We start from the raw sequence: 19873 nt of genomic DNA on the forward strand, positions 1-19873 counted from the left end.
TTCACAAAATACAGTGTCTGGGAGGTGTGAGGACTGCTCATCACCTCTGGGGAGCAGGAGTCACACGCCATGGTGGAGAGACAGGGCTTTCTCTTCTGAGACCCCGCTGGATTGTGACTTCTGCTTTACTCTGAGCATAGGCTCCAACAGCCATCATAGGCAGCCTAGACCAGGCTGGACCCTGGCCTTCCCTAGCTGTTACTGGAGCCCAGAAAGGAGTCTTGGGTACAGGGGGCTTGAAGTTTGCATTTTCTTTCTGTTCCTTAGGTTGCCCTTGTGGTTTTAAGGAAGGTGGCTGGAGAGGGTAGTGGGGCTTTGTCAGCCCATATTCCTCCCCAAACCACATCTGCAGGTCTAGGGCTCTCCGTCGTCTCTGTCCTTACTGGGAGGGAGTTCTTTGGGCAACTTAAAGGCTCACGGCTGCGAGGAGAATGGGGAGACGGGGGGGGGGGAGAGAGGACAAATGAAGCACTCCCCACACAAATGTTCTTCTGACGTAGTGTGAAGGCCTCCCCTCCCCGCCCTTTGAGTGTTGGCTTTTCCCAGAATCCTCAAGGCAGGGTCCTCTGCCCTAATGAGAGCAGGTCTGCCTCAGTATAGCTTCCATGGAGAACGCATCATCAGCCTTCTTCTCTCTCGAGAGTGTAAACAGATCCACGGAATACAATTAAACGGGCACTTTCTCTGCTCTGGCAGTTCTACTTCAAGGAAGAGGGGTGCAGGAACACACGACAGAGTATGCATGGGTCTTGTCTGTGGAGCTAACACAACATGCAGAGCCTATGCAGCAGGGCTAGAGGTGTAGCTCGGTGGCAAAGTACTTGACTAACATGAATTAAAAAAAACCAAAAATAATAACCCCCCAAATATATATATTTTGGGGTGGTGCTGAGGATAAAACCTAGGGTCATGATACATCACTGAGCCACACCTCCAGCCCCTCACTGGGGGATTCCAGGCTGGGGCTCTACCACTAAGCCACACCCCAGCCCTCACTGGGGGATTCTAGGCTGGGGCTCTACCACTGAGCCACACCCCAGCCCCTCACTGGGGGATTCTAGGTTGACCTGCTACCATTGATCTCCATCCTAAAAAAGGCTGGTTTCAAACACCTCTTATTTTTTCTTCTTTGCCTAGTTCTCTGGTCTCTATAGTTGTCCAAATCTAGTGATCTTAGGGTTGGTGGCTCTAAACTACTCCATGGAAAAGCCACTCCATGGCTCTGAAGTACAAGGCCATTTCCTATAGCCTACTATGAGTCACACTGCCAAAAAACACGAAGGGAAAAAAACAAACTCAAGTACAACTGATAACGGTGTTGACAGAGACAAAAGGAAGCACGTGCCCACATGTGGCACAAGCATTCAAAAGGCTGAGGAGGCAGCTGTGAGTTTAAGGTTACTCCCTATACAGTGATAATTTCAACAACAGTAAGAAAAGACTCAAAGGAAAAACGAAGAGAGTTGTTGAAGAGATGGCCCAGCAGTGAGGAGGAGCACTTGCTGCCCTGGCAGAGGAGTCGGGTTTTAGTTCCCATCACCCACACAATGGCTTATGACCACCTGTAACTCTTATTCTGAACTCTGTAGGCACCAGGCATGCACATGGTGCACTTACGACAATAGAGGCAAAACACCCATGCACATAAATTTAAAAAAGGGAGGGTATGGAGCATGGGATGCACACGCACACTACACGTGCAGGTTCATGTTCTGCACATGTCTGGAAGGATGCAGACGAAATCAAACAGTGGCTGCCTTTGCGGAGGGGGACTCTGTGGCTAGGAATGAAGCTTCTTACTTTGCACTGTTCCACCTTCTATAATGCTGGGCGTGGTGGCGCACATCTGTACCCTCAGCCGAGAAGGCTAAAGGAGTGGGGTCAGGTGTTCAATGTCATCTTCAGCCAAGTTCCACCAACTGGAGCTGCCAGCGATCCTGCCTCAGTGCGTGAAGTACTTGCTATGAAAGACCGAGTCTGCGTCCCATCCCTGGAGTCCACAGCGGGAGGGGAGAACCCACTCCTGAAGCTGTCCTCTGACCTCCTGCCTGTGGCATGCACACACTTACACCAGCAACGCACAACCTAACAACAGCTCCTCTCAACTAAACAAAACCCAAACAACAATGACAGAATCGGAACACAGACTTTAAACCTGCTGCAGTATTTAATTTTCTCTGAAGGAAAACTACAGGTCTGTCCAGCACTCCTAGACATAACGCTGATCTGTCCACGCTATGTACACTCAGATTTTGCCATGCTGTGGTTTAATTCCATCAGAAGAAAACAACCACAATAGTAAGCTCTGGGGCTGGAGGGAGGCTCAGTGGTAAGAGCTCTGGCTGCTCTTCTCGAGGACCACCAGTTAGATTCCCGGGACCCACATGAGCCTTAAAAACACGGGTAGCTACAGATACAGGGGATCTGACGTCCTTCGGGCCTCTGCAGGCACAGTGGACATGTGGTGTGCAAACACATGTGCTGGCGAAACACCCCATGCACATGTCACACTAATTTTAAAAACTAAGAAGAAAGAAAAGGAAGCTGTGCAACACAGGAAGTCTAGCAGCGGCAGTTCTTCTGCGACAGACAGGGTGAAGTGCAGGCAAGCAGTGTAGGTCAGGCATGGCTGTGAGCCACCCCAGCCAGTGTGGTGCTCTGGCCTCCAAATGGGGCGGCTCCCTCGGGACCAGGTTAATTAAGCTAATTAGTATGGCTGTCAGCCTGGCAGGGCTGAGGGTTCTGCCAACATGGCTGGCAGCGGCCAATGGGAAAAGGTATGGACAGCTCTGTTTGTGGGTAATTGGTGCCCAAGGAGAGGCTCCTATGGTTCTTTTCTTGGTGGCGCTGAGCTGGAGTCGGGGGTTGCTGAACCTGAGGAAGAAGGGAGCCTGGAAGCTATGGTCAACCACTGGAAGCCAGCACCCACAGCCCACTGAACCCTCACACCACTTCTGTGGCAGAGGCATTATTGTCTTCAATCTTGTCTCTGGGGAAACTGAGGCTCAGGAAACTGAAGACACTTGTGGAAGGCTTGTCTGTTAGCTGCCCTGAACCACACAGTTCATGAGTCAAGCAGATTCAGCGTGTGGGCCCTGGGCTGTGCCTGGGCACTGTATGCCTAACTGTGTGCATTCCTCAGGTAGCCATAGTTACTTCCCTGGCAAGGGTACTGATTGTCTGGGAGGCCGAAACAAGTGGTGTGGAGCATGGACGTCAGTCCTGTGACCTGTGGAACTGCACCTGCAGCTGTAGGTAGCAACTGTGGTGGACTCCACCTCCTGAGAACTCGCTCATTCTCCCAGGTCCTGAGTCAGGGGGTTGTCCCTCTTCATGGATGTGGATGTTCATGCCTGGATCCTCAGCTGTGACTGGGGCCTACGGTGTCAGTAGAAGCTGGTCTAGGGGCCTCCTATGCCTAATTCTCAGACAAGGGTCATTGGCCCTTAAAAAATACATGTCTTAATAACATGCTATGTCGTGTTGCTGAGGGAAGTAGTGCGTGTGCACTCCAGAGGAGAGGTCCAAGCATGGTTACATGCTTGTGTAGGGTGTCTCTGGCCATACAGCCTCCTACCTGTGAGCTAGTACCAGCCTTTCAGCTAGGTCAGTGTTTAAGGTGGAGGCAGCAAGAAGGGAAGGCTGCATGCCCTGTCCCCAGGCCTCTGGCACAGTGTGGCTGCCCCAGCCTGCCATATCCTTTACAAACTAGCTCTCTGCTTGCAGACTTGAGATAACCTCAAAAGTCCTCACAGCCTCCCTAGTAGAAATTACGCCCACCCCAATTTAAAGAGATGGACCCTGAGGTGGACACCCGTCTCTTACATCCCTCTGGAGGCTAAGTGAAGGAAAGCCACTCACTTGAGAGTTCATTGACAAAGCGAGCAAACGAGGCTTGCCTGATCATCGCTGAGGCAGAGCTGTTGGCCAGAGCCAGCATGACGCCCTATGGTGGCAGATGCTCGGTCCTCTGCTGCACATGACCTGCCTTTCCTACCGCATACCATCCTTCATCAACAGTGTGCGCCTCTCAGAAGAGGAGCATACCATCTCATATGTGGGTTCCCCTGCCTGAGTCTGGGAGATGAGAGGCCATTGGTTTGGGTCTTGAATTTGCTGTGCCTCGTCTAATTGGAGACCTTGGGTGAGGTACTAATGGTGCCTTGGGAAAACGGGCTCCTCCTGTGGGGAGGTCAGGAGGGTCTAGGGCCACACAGCACAGCCTGGCTCACAGGCCATGCTCCCTGTGCTGGTCCTTGTGGGACGCCCACTAGTGGGACATTCAGCTTTAGACAAGGCCTGATGAGATTGTCAGATACCCATGACCAGGGCCAATGAAGAGGGAGGCGGAGACACTGAGTAGGCATGGTAAGGACCCTGGTGACCTTGTGGAGGGAAACTCCAAGGCTGGTGGGTGAAAAGGACCCTGACGAAGTAGTCCAGGCTGAGGGACTTTGATTCTCCTGCTCTGGGAGGTGTGTGCCACCATATCTGGTGATATTTTTGTTTTTTATTGGCATGCTAGGCCTAGAACCCTTGCACAGGCAAGGCAAGATTTCTACCACTGAGCCTGACCCCCTAGCAACAGCACCGTATTTCAGTCTTTTCTGAAAATAGTGTTTTCTGAAAAACTGGGTTGGATGAGTCAAGAGTCCCTGTGAGTGACAAGGTCACGGTCTGGAGATGCTACGGGAAAGTCTAAGTTAAAGGCGCCACGGCTCATCTGCAACTCAGCAGAGAAAACCTAGCTTAGGAGGCACGAGGCCCTGGGCTTGAGCACCGGAAAATTAGATATGCTCCCCAGAAACTTTAAAAACTGGGAAGGTACAGACAGAATCATCAAGTTAGGCCTGGACAGATGGCTTAGTGATTAAGAATACTTGCTGCTCTTCCAGAGAACCCAGATTCAGTTTCCTGCACCCACATGGTGGTTCAAAACTTCCTCTGACTCTGGTTTAGGGGATCTAACACCCTTCTACTCTCCATGGGCACCAGGCATGCATGTGGTGTACATACTATAATATGCAAAACACCTGTACTCATAAAGTGAAAATAAACAAATCTTTTATATTGTGGTTTTATCGAATATATCTAGTGAGATTCGGTGGTGCACATGTAGATGCCCAGCACTTGGAAGACAGAGACGGGACAATTTTCTGTCTCAAAAAACCAAGGGCTAGGCATAGAGTTCAGAGAATAGGACACTTGCTAGTGTTTACAAGGCCCTGGGTTCCACTGCTACATCAGGGGAAAGAAAGAGAGGGGTGTGTGTGTGTGTGTGTGTGTGTGTGTGTGTGATCCAGATCACGGAGAGAGCACTTGCCTAGCATGTACAAAGTACTGGGTAGGGAAAAAAAAACCCAATGTGACTGTGACCTCACCCAGAAGCAGGGCCTCTGGGGAGGCGATCAGGCTGAAATGAAACCAGCAGGATGGATGTGAATCTGATAAGACTGGGAAAGGTGGCTGCAGAGATCACCAGAGGAAGCGACCCAATGAAGATGGATTGAGCACTGGGAAGAAAAGCAGCTCCTCATGCCAGGAAAGGCCAGAGTAAGCTAGCCTAGCATGGGATTCCAGAGAAGGCCCCGGAACAGGCCATCCCTCCCTCATGGCTACTAATGGGAGACCCTGCCGCCCCCTCCAGAACCACGCGTGAGACAGCCAGTGGAGACCCTGCTCCCTCCAGAACCGTGAGACAGCCACGTCTACAGTGGAAGTTTGTGTCCCTCTCTGTGACGGCCCTGCAGATCCCCACAGAACAGATGAGGAGGTGGGCGCTGCAGGCAGAGAGGGGGACGCACTAGGAGGGAAAGTGAAGAGGACAGCAAAGGAGCCGCAGGACACCGAGGAGCATGTGGGTTCTGCAGGGCTTAACTTCCCACCTGAACAAAAAGTGTGTGTGTGTGTGGGGGGGGCGGGCTCTTGCTTATTGGGATTGTAGAATCAAACAAGATCCATTCTAGTACATTTACTGACCAAGCTACCCCAGTGTGTGCCAGGGGGAACACAAGTGGCCCGTGACCAAGACAGTGGCACTTGACTTCCAGTGGGAAAATGAGAAGTAGAACAGAGTGAAGAGACACACACTGACAGTGGGGACTCGCAGGCCCTGGGTGGGGTCAGCATGCATGGAATCTGAGGCCCAGCAACAGGTCAGTGTAGCTGGGGCAGAGTGAAGGGTGGAGGTGTGGGGCAGATCAGGTAGGACTGGGCCGGAGTCTGTGCAAGGAATGTGGTTAGTAAGAGCTTGATACAGAGCGTGCCCAGTGACCCCGAACCTCCAAAATTAATCCTGGGGCGGGTGGCTGGATAGAGTAAGAAGGGGAGCAATGGCCAGATTCTAATTTCCAGAGTCCCCTCTGGCTGTCAGTGACACTTGTGAACTGAATTTTCAGAGCCTGTCGACACCTCCAGGGACTGTCTTCTGTCTCCTGGTGCCTCTTTCCCCCCAAGCTCTATGTCACCCACAGATTTAAACAGCTCCATCCAGGTCAGGAAGAAAGGCGTTGGGCAGAAGAGATGGAGGACGGCAGAAGCTCCCCAGCCAACAGAAGAGGAGCTCTGGGCTTGGCTATGAGGATTCTGATGCGAGGGCCATCTCCAAGTAGCATCGAACCTTGAGCCTCAGTTGCCTTATCTATTAAGTGGGGAGAACATCACGTCCTCATGGGGCTGTGGCGAGCTTTCAGTAAATGAATGCAATTAGCAGAGGCCGGCCAGAGGGCTCAGTGGGGAAAGGGGCTTGTGCCAAACGGGAGGACTTAAGTTTGATCCCTGGAATCCACAGAGGGAGGAGAAAACTGCCTCCTGAAGGCGTCTTCTGACCTACACGGGTGCGCCTCTCTTCAGTACGGGAATAAACAAAGCTCATCAATAAATAATCTTTTCTGTTTGTTTGTTTCTTTGTGTAGTCCTGGCTGTCCTGGAACTCACTCTGTAGACCAGGTTGACCTTGAACTCATGAGATCTGCCTGTCTCTGCCTCTTGAGTGCTGGGACTAAAGGTTTACACCACTGCCACCTGGCACCAAAGGGCCACCCCTTTTTCTTTTCTTTCTTTTTTAAATTTTTTTTGGTTTTTTTGAGTCAGGGTTTCTTTGCGTAGCTTTGGAGCCTGTCCTGGAACTCACTCTGTAGACCAGGCTGGCCTCGAACTCACAGGGATCCGCCTGCCGCTGTCTCCCGAGAGCTGGGACTAAAGGCGTGTGTCATCACTGCCAGGTACCAAAGCCCTTTCTTAGCTTCACAGCCCACTTCCTCTTTCTTTCACTCTGTACGGAGCTGAAGAGACAGCTCTCAGCAGTTAAAAAGTGTTTGCTATACAATCATGAAGTTCAGAGTTCAGGTCTCAGCTGTGTACAAGCCAGGCATTCTGCCCATTCCTGCAACCACACCTCTGAGGGGGCTCACAGGACCTTGCTGGAGTCTAGTCCAACAGAGAAAGTGGGAGACCAAGGTTCAGGGAGAGATCCTGCCTCACAGTAAAAGGCAGAGAGCGACAGAGAGGGATGCCTGACTCGTTTTCCTGGCCTTCACACACATATATGCACATAAACTCACACACAAATAAATGAATAAATTAAAAAGTGAGCAAGCAAACAAACAACAGCCAAGGAGATGGCTCAGTGGGTGCGAAGTCCTCGCCATGTAAGCCATATGAGCTGCGTTCACTCTCTGGAGCCTACGTTGAAAGCTGGATACTGCAGCATCTATCTAATTCCCAGCACTTGACCCAGGAACGGGAAACAGGGACAGGAGTGCCGAGACCACAGCTGCATGCTGCCGTACTCCACACGAGTCTGCCATATTTACAATTCCCAGCTGAATGTCAGTTCCCTAAGAACGGGGGTCTGTGTCACCTGTCTTGTTCTAACTGAAAACCCAGGTGTGGAATACAGTGAGTCACCTTTCCCTGTCCTAGAGATGTCCCAGTGGTCTCTCAGTGGCACTTACTTCTTAGTGTCGGTGAAGGGGAGTGGCCGTGGTGGGGGCTCGTCTGTTCTCTTCCATCCGGTTGGATGCTTGTTGTGTGCTGGCTGCTGGAGAAGAAAGACTTAGGGACGGACGTGGAGAGCTGGAAGGGGCTGCCTGAAGTGAGCTGGGAGGGCGGGGAGTCTCTGCACTGGCGTTTTGTAAACCTGAGCGGGGAGCCAGTCCTGGAGCCATGTCGCTGCAAAAGCAAAGACAAAGAAACGAGTCACTTACACAGGGGAATGAATCCACGGCTGCTGAAGCAAATGCCAGCGACAGTTGAGCACGTGGTGCACCTGTGCAATCCCAGCACTCAGGTCAGCTGTGGCTACACCAAAGTCAAGGTCAGCCTGTCTACATGAGACGGAGAAGGGACTGGGGCATGGCCCTCGTTGGACAAAGCACTTGCTGCAACAAGAGCGGGAGTGGAGTCTGGATCCCAGCACCCATATAAATGCTGGGTGGGTGTGGCAGTCTGCCGGTAATCCTAGCAAGCATCAGGGACAGGCTGGGAACAGGAGCTCTGGGTTCAAGTGAGAGACCAGGTCTTCATTTAACACCGCAGAGTGATTAAGAAAGACCCCTGCTATCAGGTCAACCTTTGGTCTCTACTTGTACATGCACGCCACATAAACACACATTCACGCTGGGCAGGTGATGGCACACATCTTTAATCCCCAGGACGTGGGAGGCAGAGGCCAGGGGGATCTCTGTGCGAGTTTGAGGCCAGCTTTGTCTACAGAGTGAGTTCCAAGACAGCCAGGACTGTTACACAAAGAAAACTTTGTCTTGAAAAACCAACCAGCCAACCAACCAACCAACCAACCAACCAACCAACCAACCAACCACCAGTGCATTTCAATGAACGGATTGGACATGTTAGAAGAAAACACTCTGGAGCAGGGGTACAGGAGCTGCTAGTTCTCAGTGGTAAAGATGGGTATGTATGGAGGCAGAAAGCGAAATCCAACCATATACAGATGGCTCCCAAATACAAAGGAAGTGGCCGTCTGACACTCAGTGGCTGAGGGCAAGTCTCGGTAGGCCTTTCCTTCAAATATTGGTATGGTATGTGTAGACCTGTGGATGAAGAGCTGGACTTTGCTTCCGAACGGGCAAGGCTGCAAGCATGCTTCCTCCTGAGAATATGAGCTACCAGTGATGTCCCTGAACTGCAGGTGCAAGAAAGCGGCCTGTCCAGGGTGATGAGCCCCTGCTTTGGCTAAGATAGAATGGGTGTGGGGTGGTGGTGCATTGTGCCCCCTGCTTTAGTCACAGGCTGGGTGGACACAGCCCATTGGCTTTGTGAGTCCGTGCAATATTACTGCTCCATGCGGACTCTGCCGGGTTGGGAGGTGGTCCCAGGTATGTGACGGTACAAGCAGAGAGCTGCTGCCCTGTCTTTGGGAAAAGAGCGGTGGTGGCCTGGGTGCAGTGACATGTTTGACTGCAAGGTCTTGGGCATAGTTAGGCCTGGATTTAAACATCCCACGCATCGCCTCACACAGCACCAATTACTCCAGGGTGGTGGAGGAGTCACTGTCGTATTTCAGGCGGGGACACTGACGTGTCAGAGGAGTCTAAATAACTTGCCCATAGTACGTATGGGATGGACGTGTGCTTCCTTCTGTGCTCTCGAGAGATCATCGTCAGGCTAAGGGTATAATAAACAGATAACCCAGGGGAGGAGGAGGGGAGGGAGAATGGAAATTTTTAAATATCAAAAAAATAAATCATGAAAAAAAATAACAGATAACCCAGCGTATGGATGGAGCCCTGTGCCTATATCCTGTAAGTTCATAGCCTCATTTTGTTCTCATGACCTTGGATCCCAGCTCTGTTATGTTATCATTAAATTTTTAGAGACAGGGTCTCGTGTAGCCCAGGCTGGCCTCCAACTTGCTGTGTAGCTGAGGATGACTTCTGACTTCCTGATTCTCTTGCTTCTACCTTCCCTGAGTGCTAGGATTACAATGTGTATCACCATGCCCAGCCTGGGCTCCCATTATTTATCCCATCCGTGGATAGGACCAGGGCCTGAAAGAACTCACATGGCAACAAGTGCTCCGTGGAGCTACGACTCTGTCACACATAGTGTAAGGCGGTCAGGCAAGTAACAACACGCCCCTCACAGTCCAGGGGGTCAGGCTGTCACCACTTGGCTTACCTGTGGAATCTGCCCCCCACCTCCTATGCCCGTTTGCCATGACCTGAGAGTCTGAAACGATTATATTTGTGAATTCTCTGGCAGGCTCTAAAGAGTGGCCACACCCACCTGGAGCCTCTTCAGGAAGAATTTGGGGTGAGGACTTCATCTGGACCCCATGCCCTTCACTGCTTGCCACCTCCACACGGCCACCCGCCAGGATCATCACCATTGTGTCTTCTAGGGCTACCTTCCTTCGGCGTCCCCCGCCACAGCCACAAGGACCCTATGGGAATGTGTGAACACTCCAGAACGCTGTAGTTTCAGCTCATGCAGACAAGCAGAGTCTCCCACAGGCCCCGCTCCATCTGCCATCTCCTGTGCTCCTTAGTTTCTCCACTTGCCTGTCTTGTCTGTAGAAGCTACCAATGCTGTTCTTCAAATACGCAGGAGTGTTTCTACCCAGGGCCTCCGAGTTGCCCCCTCTGCCCACAATCTCTGTTGGGCACTCCCTTAAGCCCTTGAGTCCTAGGAAAACAAACTGTTCTTCCCTTTGCGGGCTGTGGCTCACCTGAGCCAGATTCTGACACAGGCAGGGCGGGCCCCCAGCAGACCCCTGGATACCTTTGAGGGCTGTGCCCGAGATGGATCCCCAGACAGATCGGGAGACTGCTGGCACAGCCCGGGAGGCAAAAGCCACGTGCTTCCTGCCTGTTGGGAACGCCCAGCTGCGTCAGTCTCCACGTGGAGCAGAGTCTCTGAGCCCCTAGCTCTCACTGACAAATTGCTTTGGAAACCAAAAGACTTTGGCATATGCACTGCTCAGGGATCAGGCAGTCATGCGTCTGGGCTTGCTGGGCCATTCAGGTGCCTGTGACAGGCGCCAGCCCCTGGCAGGAGCTTGGGCAGTTGGGCTCCCATGACGAGTGTCTGGGTGGGATAGGGTAGTGTTGTGAAGTTGCTGAGTCGGTTATGGACCTGCACAAGTAGCTACTGGCGTGGGGTTTTGAAGAAAGAGCTGGGGCCAGGGAAGTGGGTGGGGCCCTCTCTGGGTGTGGCCAGGCCATCATCTCTCCTGACAGCTTTCAAATTCTGTCCTCTATTTTCCCTTTCCCTTAAACAGCCTGCTTCTCTCAGAAGATTGGAGGGGCCCCCTCCTTTAAAATTAAAGACTGAGTCTCACTGTGTAGCTCAGGCTGGCCTCCAGCTCATGATCCTCTTATCTCTGCCTCTGAGTATGGGATTACAGGCCTGCAGCCAGAGGTGATATATTAAAACAAAAACAAGCTCGCTTTCCCCTCTCTCCTCTCTCTCTCATCTCGCTCTATCTCTCTCTCTCTCTCTCTCTCTTCTCTCATCTCTCTCTCTCTCAGCTATCTATCTATCTATCATCTATCTATCGATCAATCTATCATCTATCTATCTCCATCACCCACCCACCTACCTATCATATCATGGGCCCAGTCATCTTCTATGGCTTCCCATGCTCCCCAGGATCAAATTTAGTGGCCGACCAACAGTACTGAATCTGCTAGAGCAGGGCTCCTGCCCTGTGCCAATCTGACCTCCTGCCATGCTTTCTTTGGCTATCTGTCCTACCCTTTTTTGTCACCTGATATTCTCAGAGTACTGCAAAACAGGCCAGTTAGGTCCTGACACTTGCTGTCTGGCTGCCAGGACCCTTGTTTCTATGACAAATCAAGACACTGCCTGCCTCTTCGTTTTCTCCCCTCAGCCTTGGTCGCCATCTGTGATTCACTTGGCTGTTGTCTGTCCATCTGTTGTTCCTCTGAGTAGAACGTCAGCCCCACAAAGCAGGACTGCGACTCTGTTCCCTAGAGCACCACAGGTATCTAGAGCAATGTCTAAGAGAGCTGGGCCTGGCTGGTCAGAGGAACGGCTTCTCCAGCTGCCTCCCACTCCATCCAGAGTAGCCACGGCTCCTGGCTTACAGTGACTAGCAGCCGCTCACTTCCCAAACATCTGTTTCAAGCCTGCACCCTCTCAAGTTAGCCTCACCCTCCCAGGAACGCCACCTCCTGTCTTGCCCCCAAACCTCCTTTTCAAGCCCAGATCTGGGGCCAGGGGAGCCAGTTCAGCAGACAAGGGCACTTGCCACGCAAGCCTGGTGACCTGAATTGATTCCTGCAACCCATGTAAAGGTGGAAAGAAAAAAAATTGACTTCATTAAAGCTACCCTCTGACACCTTCACACATACACCATGGCTTGTATGGTACATCGTATACACAAACACAGTTAGAGAAGGAGCACAGATCTGCCGGTTTCCTCTCCTGAAACCTTTCTGGATTGTTCAGGATCAAACCCACACTGGCAAAGGAGTGCCTCCATCTCCCTGGCCTGTCGGGCCTGTGCTTTGGGTCATGCCAGCTCTATCATCTTCCCGAGCCCTGGTCCTTTGTACCCACCGCTCTCCCCCTGAAAACTTCCTCTATAACCCCAACTTTCTCTTCTGCTTTTAAATTTGAGGCAAGGGTCTCACTATGTACCCTAGGCTGGCCCAGAAATGACAATCCCTGCGTCAGCTCCAGAGTGCTGGAATTAGCTGCACCTGTCCCATCAGGCCTGGCTGTTTTTTCTGTCAGTGTCCACAGCCAGTGTTATGGGGTTTAGCAAGTGCAAGGCCCTGGGTTTGATTCCCAGCAACAATGCCTTACAGCCCCCCTCACAAAAATAAGAATAGAAAGACACAACGCAAGCATCCACGTACTGCACCCCAGACTGAAAACATCCAGCCAGCCTTCTCTGAGGCGGCCTATTAGCAGGGTTCACCCATGACTTTGTTATTCATCTGCCTGTTGTCTCCTTGGGGCAAGCCAACACCAGGCCTGACACACACATACTTGCTCACGAATAAATGGCAAGATCTCGGGCAACAGGGTGCTGGGGGATGGAGACAAGGTACTGAACTACTCACGGACAGGCCTGTTCAGACAAGAGCACCACCTGCTCTCTAGGTACTGGTTCAAGTACGATGCTGTCTGTTATTCCCAAGGACTGGACCTACATAAAGTAGATGCAGAAGGCTGTGGAGCCGTCTGCTACCAGGGACGATGTGGTCAGCAGGTGGCAGGGGTGCCTGGGGCCTTTTGAGACCAGGTCTGGCCCGAGACTGTATAGTGAACATTTGCGTATCCATGGAAACATGAAAACTAGGAGGGTGGGAAAAGTGCAGTGGGGGACACCGACAACTCACTACAACTCGCCGCACCTCGTGTGTGTGTGTGTGTGTGTGTGTGTGTGTGACATGCTTCTGCCATGTGGTCTAGATCCCCCTGCGTTAGCCTTCCCTGGGCTGGGACAACAGGTTTGCATCACTACACCTGGCTGAATACGTTCCTTTATATCATCTCAGTCCTAATGTGGTGTGGTGGCAACTTAGTGGTACTTCCAGTACCTCAGAGGCAGAGGCAGGAGGATTACCATAAGTAACCTGGGCTACAGAGTAAGGTCCAGTTTCAAAAACAGATACGCCCTTACCCCCAACCCCCAGAGGAGAGAGAAAGCAGGCCATCTTATCTCTGGTCCAGGGCAGTGTCAGTACGACCAGGGTGGGCTGGCAGCGCTGCTGCTTCCTAAGGAAACATATATCCACCTAAGAGAAAACATCTCCTTCCTCTTTCCACCCAGATCACCTCAAGCACCCCATTTTGGGAAATGCTGTTCCACACTAAAACCCGTTGCCTAGGAGAAAACTTCAGGAAGCAGCGTTAATGAGTAGATGAGAATGATTTGCAATGAGCATCAATTGTCTATATGCAAATTAAAGCTCCCAGCCACCAGGGCCCACTTGTATAGTGGGGCTCCCCTCCTCTCACTCCCTCCACTTCTCTCAGATGCGGGGTAATTTGTTCCCACCCCTGCCTCACCCACCACCCATGCCTGGCATCGCTACTGCCTTTATATCATGGATCTCAAAACCCTACAAAATGTTTTTCAGTGCTAAGGGTTGAACTTTGCTCGACAGTGAAGCAAACACTCAGCTATACCTCCAGCCCACTTTTAACCTGTGTTTGCTCTGAAGCAGAGTCTAACTAAGCTGCCGGGCTGGCTTTGAACTTGTGATGGTTCTGCCTCAGTCTCCTAAGTGGTTGAGGTTACAGGCTTGTTCTACCAGGTCCGGCTCCCACCAATTGCCACAACAGGGACCACCACAGGCTGAAGATGCCCTGCTGTGCTCTCTCAGCCCCACATGCCTGCACTGTTCAGCAGGCACAGCTCTCCCTTGTTCTGAGTGATGGCTGGACTGTCATTCGTGGTGAGGAACAGGCCAGAGTTACATAGGCCAACACAGATCTCTAAGACACAGATGCTGAATGAATGAATGAATGAATGAATGAGTGAAGTAAGGCAGTCAGTGAGGTCAGAAGAACTACTTGTTTAGGAAGGTGGCCCAAGATAGCTCCCTCACTGTCTTTTTCTTTGTCTCCATGGCAACCCTCCTGGGCTCCCTCAGATCAGGGCAGCTGAGAACTCAGGCACTCCTACCTGCTAGTTTTCTATTCTCTTTCTCCTGTTTCTTTTTGTAGTTCTGAGATTTGAACCCAGGGCCTCACAAGCATTGTACATTCCCAGTCTAACCATGGGGGTTTTCAAATTTGTTGGAGCCCTTTGGAGGAGTCAGGAAATCCTTCTGGCAAGGACAAAGCTATGTTCAACAGTTCATGGCTAGAGCAGACCAAAGTGTGCTGCTGACGAGAGGCTCTGTGTGGAGCCCAGCTCTTCCCATGCAGAAACACAGCTCTCTCCCACACGCCTCTCCACTTGTGCTTCTTAAAATGTGGTCCTGGAGCCGGGCGGTGGTGGCGCACGCCTTTAATCCCAGCACTCGGGAGGCAGAGGCAGGCGGATCTCTGAGTTCGAGGCCAGCCTGGTCTACAAGAGCTAGTTCCAGGACAGGCTCTAGAAACTACAGGGAAACCCTGTCTCGAAAAAAAAAAAAATGTGGTCCTGAGACGGCACCCAGCGACGGCTAAGACCTGGAGAGGGCTGGGGGTTAGGAGTACTTAACCAGAGGACCTAGGCTGGATTCCCAGGATTTACACTGCAGCTCCCAACCACCTGCAACGCTAGTTCCAAGAGAACTCACGCCTTCTTCTGGCCTCCTCAGGCACCAGGCATGCATTTGGTGCACAGACATACATGCAGGCAAAATACCCCTACATGGTTAAAGGAAAAAGAAAAAGTCAGACATTTTAATCCTAGCATTAAAAGGAAAAGGCAGGTGGATCACTGTTGCGTTTGAAGTTTATATGGGGAGTTCCAGGTCAGTCAGGGCTACATAGTGAGACCCTGTCTTAAAATAAATAAATGAATAAATTAAAAAAGAAAACAAAGGCATGAGATTACACAGTGAATTATAGAGTCCATGGACTCACAGGCCCAGGTGCCAGGAAGCCTTTTATCCCAGGAAGGCCCTGAGTTCGGATGAGGGTTCTGGGCTTAGGCCACAGGGAAGGGAAGCTGTGGGCTCTAGTAAGCATGCCAGAGGGCACCTGGAAGGGTCCAAGCTGTGGCTTCTACAGAACTCTGCCTCCCTTTTCCCTGCCGTCCCAGGCGCACCAACTGTGTGGGTTTAGACTGTGGGCTGAGGTCGCCGTCACTCTCCCCACCTGCCTCCCCCTACTTGACGCTTGGCAAAGCGTGGTCCCGAGACTGGCACCCACTGACAGCAAAGAGCTTTAAAAATGCAAGCGCTTGCACCCCATCCAACCCATTGAGGCAGAACTCAGGTTCTGGAGTAGTGGGACACCAATTGAGTTGATCAGGGCGGGGTCTGGGGACTACTGCTCAAAGCCAGAGGCTAGAAGGCCAAATGGGCCTCAGTGTGGCTTGGCAGTCACATGACACCACCAGCTGTGGATGGTTCTGGGGGAAGTATTTGCTTTCCCCATACAAGGAGAGCAGAGAAGCTGCAGCTCCCCTTGTTCTCAGACCCCATATTGAGACCAGAGAGCCCGCCAGCATGGTAAGAGCAGTAATAAAGCAAGAAGCCAGAGGCCAGTCCTGGGGCCTAGCAAGTCACGCACAGCCTACTCGACCCTCTCTGGACTCTGTCAGGAGACTGTTATGTCACCCCCCCTCCCTTTTTTTGCCACAGACAAACAGACTTGTGACAGAAAGATCTGAATGAAACCATGAAATCCTCACAGAGTTAAAAATGTTGGTCATAGATAGCAGAGAGGGTAGAAGACAGAGGTCAGAGAGAACCAGAGACAGAGGAAGACAGAGACACAGCTGGGCTTCTCTCCCCGTCTGGACTTTTGGAGGCTAATGGGTATGCCACGTGTGCTCTCCATCCCAACTCTTCAAGCGATACAATTATCAGCAAGCATGTTTTGGGGAAAGAGCGTCATTAGGGTTGTGGGGTCAGTGATAGGTGGTCAGGGTCTCCTGGAAGACCTGGAGCTGGCGCGGGGTCTCACCTGGATTGCCTTGGTGGGTCTCGGCTGCCCCCGACCAGGCCTGGAGGGGTACTGGAGCCTGAGGAGTACAGCTTCGGCCGGTAGCCCTTGTTCTGGCCAGCTACCACAGGTGCAGGAGAGACTTTCCGCCGTCGGTCTGCAGGGTGGGGTCTTCCGGCTGCCTCCCGGCCCCCCCGCCACAAAGGCCAGGGAGGCTTGTGTGGCTTGGTTGGCCTGGGTGCCTTGGCCAAGGACATACAACTGGGGCTGGAGGTGTAGGTGTAGAGTGTGTGTCGATGCCGCTGTCACTGGAGCCACCCTTGGAGAAGGGGTCCTGCTCTGGCTCCAGGGGGTCCAGAGGTCAAACCAGCGCTCATCACTGTGGCTGCTAGAGGCATTGCTGGAGAGGGTATTGCTGCTGGAATGGCTTGAGTACTTGAGGTTCACCTGGAAGGCAAGGCAGCTGTGGTCACCTCGACTCTAGGGGGGGAACACTGGCACCCCAAAGCCCAGGCATGTCCACATCATGGCTCCTCCCCTATTGGTACAGTTACCCTAGACAAGCGATTTACTGCCTTCCTGCCTCAGCTTATACAATTGTAAAATAGGTGTGTGACAAAAAGCCCCGACTCATTTGGTGCTCAGATCAATACATCCCCAAACCAAATGCTTCTTAAACTGAGGTCTGGGGTCCCCTCCTAGTCCCACCCCCCTCCCTTCCTCCTTCACAATGGTACCTCCATCCTCTCAGTGCCTGCCCTGCAGATCTGCTGCTGTGTATTGCAGACACATGCTGGAACTGTCACAACGGCTCCTCCCCTGTTCTCCCTGGGTCCTGGCTGCCATCCCCTCCCATAGGGCCACTACAGCACTCTCCTCTCCATCTCCCCATCTCATTTGTTCCCAACCTGTGCCCAGAGGAAAAGCTGTGAGTATTGTATGGAATCACGCCCCTCATCCCTGTTTGAACTCTTTTGTGGCAATTCCAGGGGATAGGTCCGAGTCCTTACCACGGTACTCATGTTCTGTGTCTAATGTCATTCTCCCCTGTCTCTCTAGACCACGCCTTGCTGTTCTCTGTGCCAGGCACAAGCCTCGGGGCCTTCACACTTGCAGCTCAGGCTGCGACACTCTTCTCTCAGCTCTTTTTATGGCTTTTTCCTAACTTCATTCAAAGTCACCTCCTGTGCTGGATAGCTTTATGCCAACTTGACACAAGCTAGTCACTGAGGGAGGGAGCCTCAACTAAGAAAATGCCTCTGTAAGATTAGGCTGTAGGCAGGACTGTCGGATTGCTTCTTCATTAGTGACTGTGGGAAAGACACCACCGCAGACACCTGTAGGTGGTGCCATTCCTGAGCTGGTGGTCCTGGGTTCTCCAAGAAAGCAGGTGGGAACAAGTCAAGGGAGACAAGCCAGTGAGCATCGCCTCCGCGGTCTCTGCAATCAAGCAGTGGTGACCCTGACTAAGACACTCCCAGGGCTCTGCTGACGGTGTTACCTAAGGCAGCAGTGCCCGTTCAAGCAGTCCGCAACCGCGCTTCTTAGCAGTTATAAATGCCTCTGTCCATTCACTGACTGTCTGCCCCCGGGACGTCAGCTTCTTGAGGCACAGTGGCTCCCTCTGTCCTCTTTACCACTATGCTCCCAATGCTCAGCATGTGGAACGAGGTGGTTGCCAAGAACAACTAGGTATACAGTTTTCCTGCTTTCTCGGCAGAGATGAAGCCCTAGCCATTGCAATGTAGGTAGAAGTGACTCATTCCATCTCTGGCCTGGGCTGAAAATCTCTCTTGAACCTCTCTTCCTCCTACCCTAGTACTGCAATAATGCAGATCCCAGAGGGGAACCCAGTAGAGGATCTGGAGGCCGGAGGGTCAGCCTGTAACAGAAGGAGCCTGAGTCCCTGGTTCCCCCCTGTGCCACACTGCCCCATGCAGACCCGAACTGCATCCTTCTGGGGAAAGACCGACCTCCTAAGGCATAAGGTCACTGAAATCCAGGGTGGACGTAGACACAAAGAGAAGAAGGAAAGGATTGTCGAGTACTCGCTAAGGGTTGGAGCCAGGATGCATTTAGCTTCCTGTAGAGGGGAATATGCCTAAGGCTGAGGATGTGCCCAGCAGAGGCCACACCCAGGGAAAGCAGCCCAGCCCTCACCAGCCATGTACCCAGGAAAGATGCCAGGTGGTAGCCAGTCACTACAGGCCTCACTCCCTGGATGAGGCAGGGTAGGGTCGGGCAGGGTGAGGCACAGACTCACTTTGGAATGCCTATTGGGAGAATCTTTGCCAGCTGCGTCCTGCCTGGAGGGATGCTTGCTGCCACTGCTTCCAGCCATGGCTGAGAGCCGGGCCTGGGCCGGCACGTGCCACAGAGGCTCTGCAGGAAGAGAAGAAGACACTGGTGGTTAGGAGTGATACAGGCCAGGACCTGAAGAATCTACCCTACACCCTGGCTGCATGGCTCCACTCTGACTAACCTGTCTGCTCTGCAGGTGCTACCAATGCATGTCTTGGGCTACAGCAGCGCTCAGCAGCAGGGGACATTTACTGAGCACGTGTTCAGTTCCAGGAAGCACTCTGAGAGCCTTATGTGGCTAACTCAGTGAGGCATATGACCTTCCGTCATCGTTCCCCAAGGAGAGTGAGCACACTTGCCCACGTATGGCCAGCTGGAGTATCTCTTTGTACATGACATGTTCATTTCCTTCCCATCATCAAGGATAGATCTTTAACCTCACTGATGGAGTGGGAGGCTTTTAATTTTTTAAAAACTTTTATTTATTTCACCTCTCTGGTGAGTGGGGGCGCTTGAGTGGTATGATAAATGTGTGGAGGTCAAGGACAGCTCTTGGGAATTGGTTCTCTCCTCTCACGTTACTGAGGTGGAGTCTCTTGCTCTTTTCTTTTTGCATCATTCCAAGCTAGCTGACCTGACCTTCTAGACGATTCTCCTGTTACTGTCTTCTACCATCTTGTTGTACAAATGCTAAGATTATAGGCGCACACCACCACCACTGGATTATAGATATTCACCACATTTGGATTACAGATGCGCAGTACCACATCTGGATTGGAGATGCACACTATCACATCTATATCACAGATACCCACATCTGGATTACAGACATGCACCACCAAATCTGGACTACAGATAGATGCACATCATCACATCTGGATTGCAGATGCACACCCCTGCATCTGGCCTCTGTGTGGGTTCTAGGGATCTAATAAATGTTATCAGGTTTGTGTGATAACTGTTTTCATTCATCAAGTCAACTCCGCAGCCCTGCATTCATCTTTCTTAAAATTTTTATTACTTCATTTAT

General features: G+C 52.0%; 1 protein-coding gene across 1 annotated transcript in view; it reads right to left on the minus strand.

Annotated features, from left to right (window-relative positions):
* The window catches only part of Sipa1l3 (signal induced proliferation associated 1 like 3), a 204163-nt gene that overhangs the window by 16478 nt on the left and 167812 nt on the right, over positions 1–19873 (minus strand). Inside the window, 7 exon segments of the mRNA XM_038340138.1 lie at positions 7956–8043; positions 8046–8172; position 15770; positions 16564–16826; positions 16829–16905; positions 16908–16989; positions 18806–18924. Coding sequence (XP_038196066.1) covers positions 7956–8043; positions 8046–8172; position 15770; positions 16564–16826; positions 16829–16905; positions 16908–16989; positions 18806–18924 — 757 coding nt within the window.

This window comes from Arvicola amphibius, chromosome 8, assembly GCF_903992535.2.
Source record: "Arvicola amphibius chromosome 8, mArvAmp1.2, whole genome shotgun sequence".
Lineage (NCBI taxonomy): Eukaryota > Metazoa > Chordata > Mammalia > Rodentia > Cricetidae > Arvicola > Arvicola amphibius.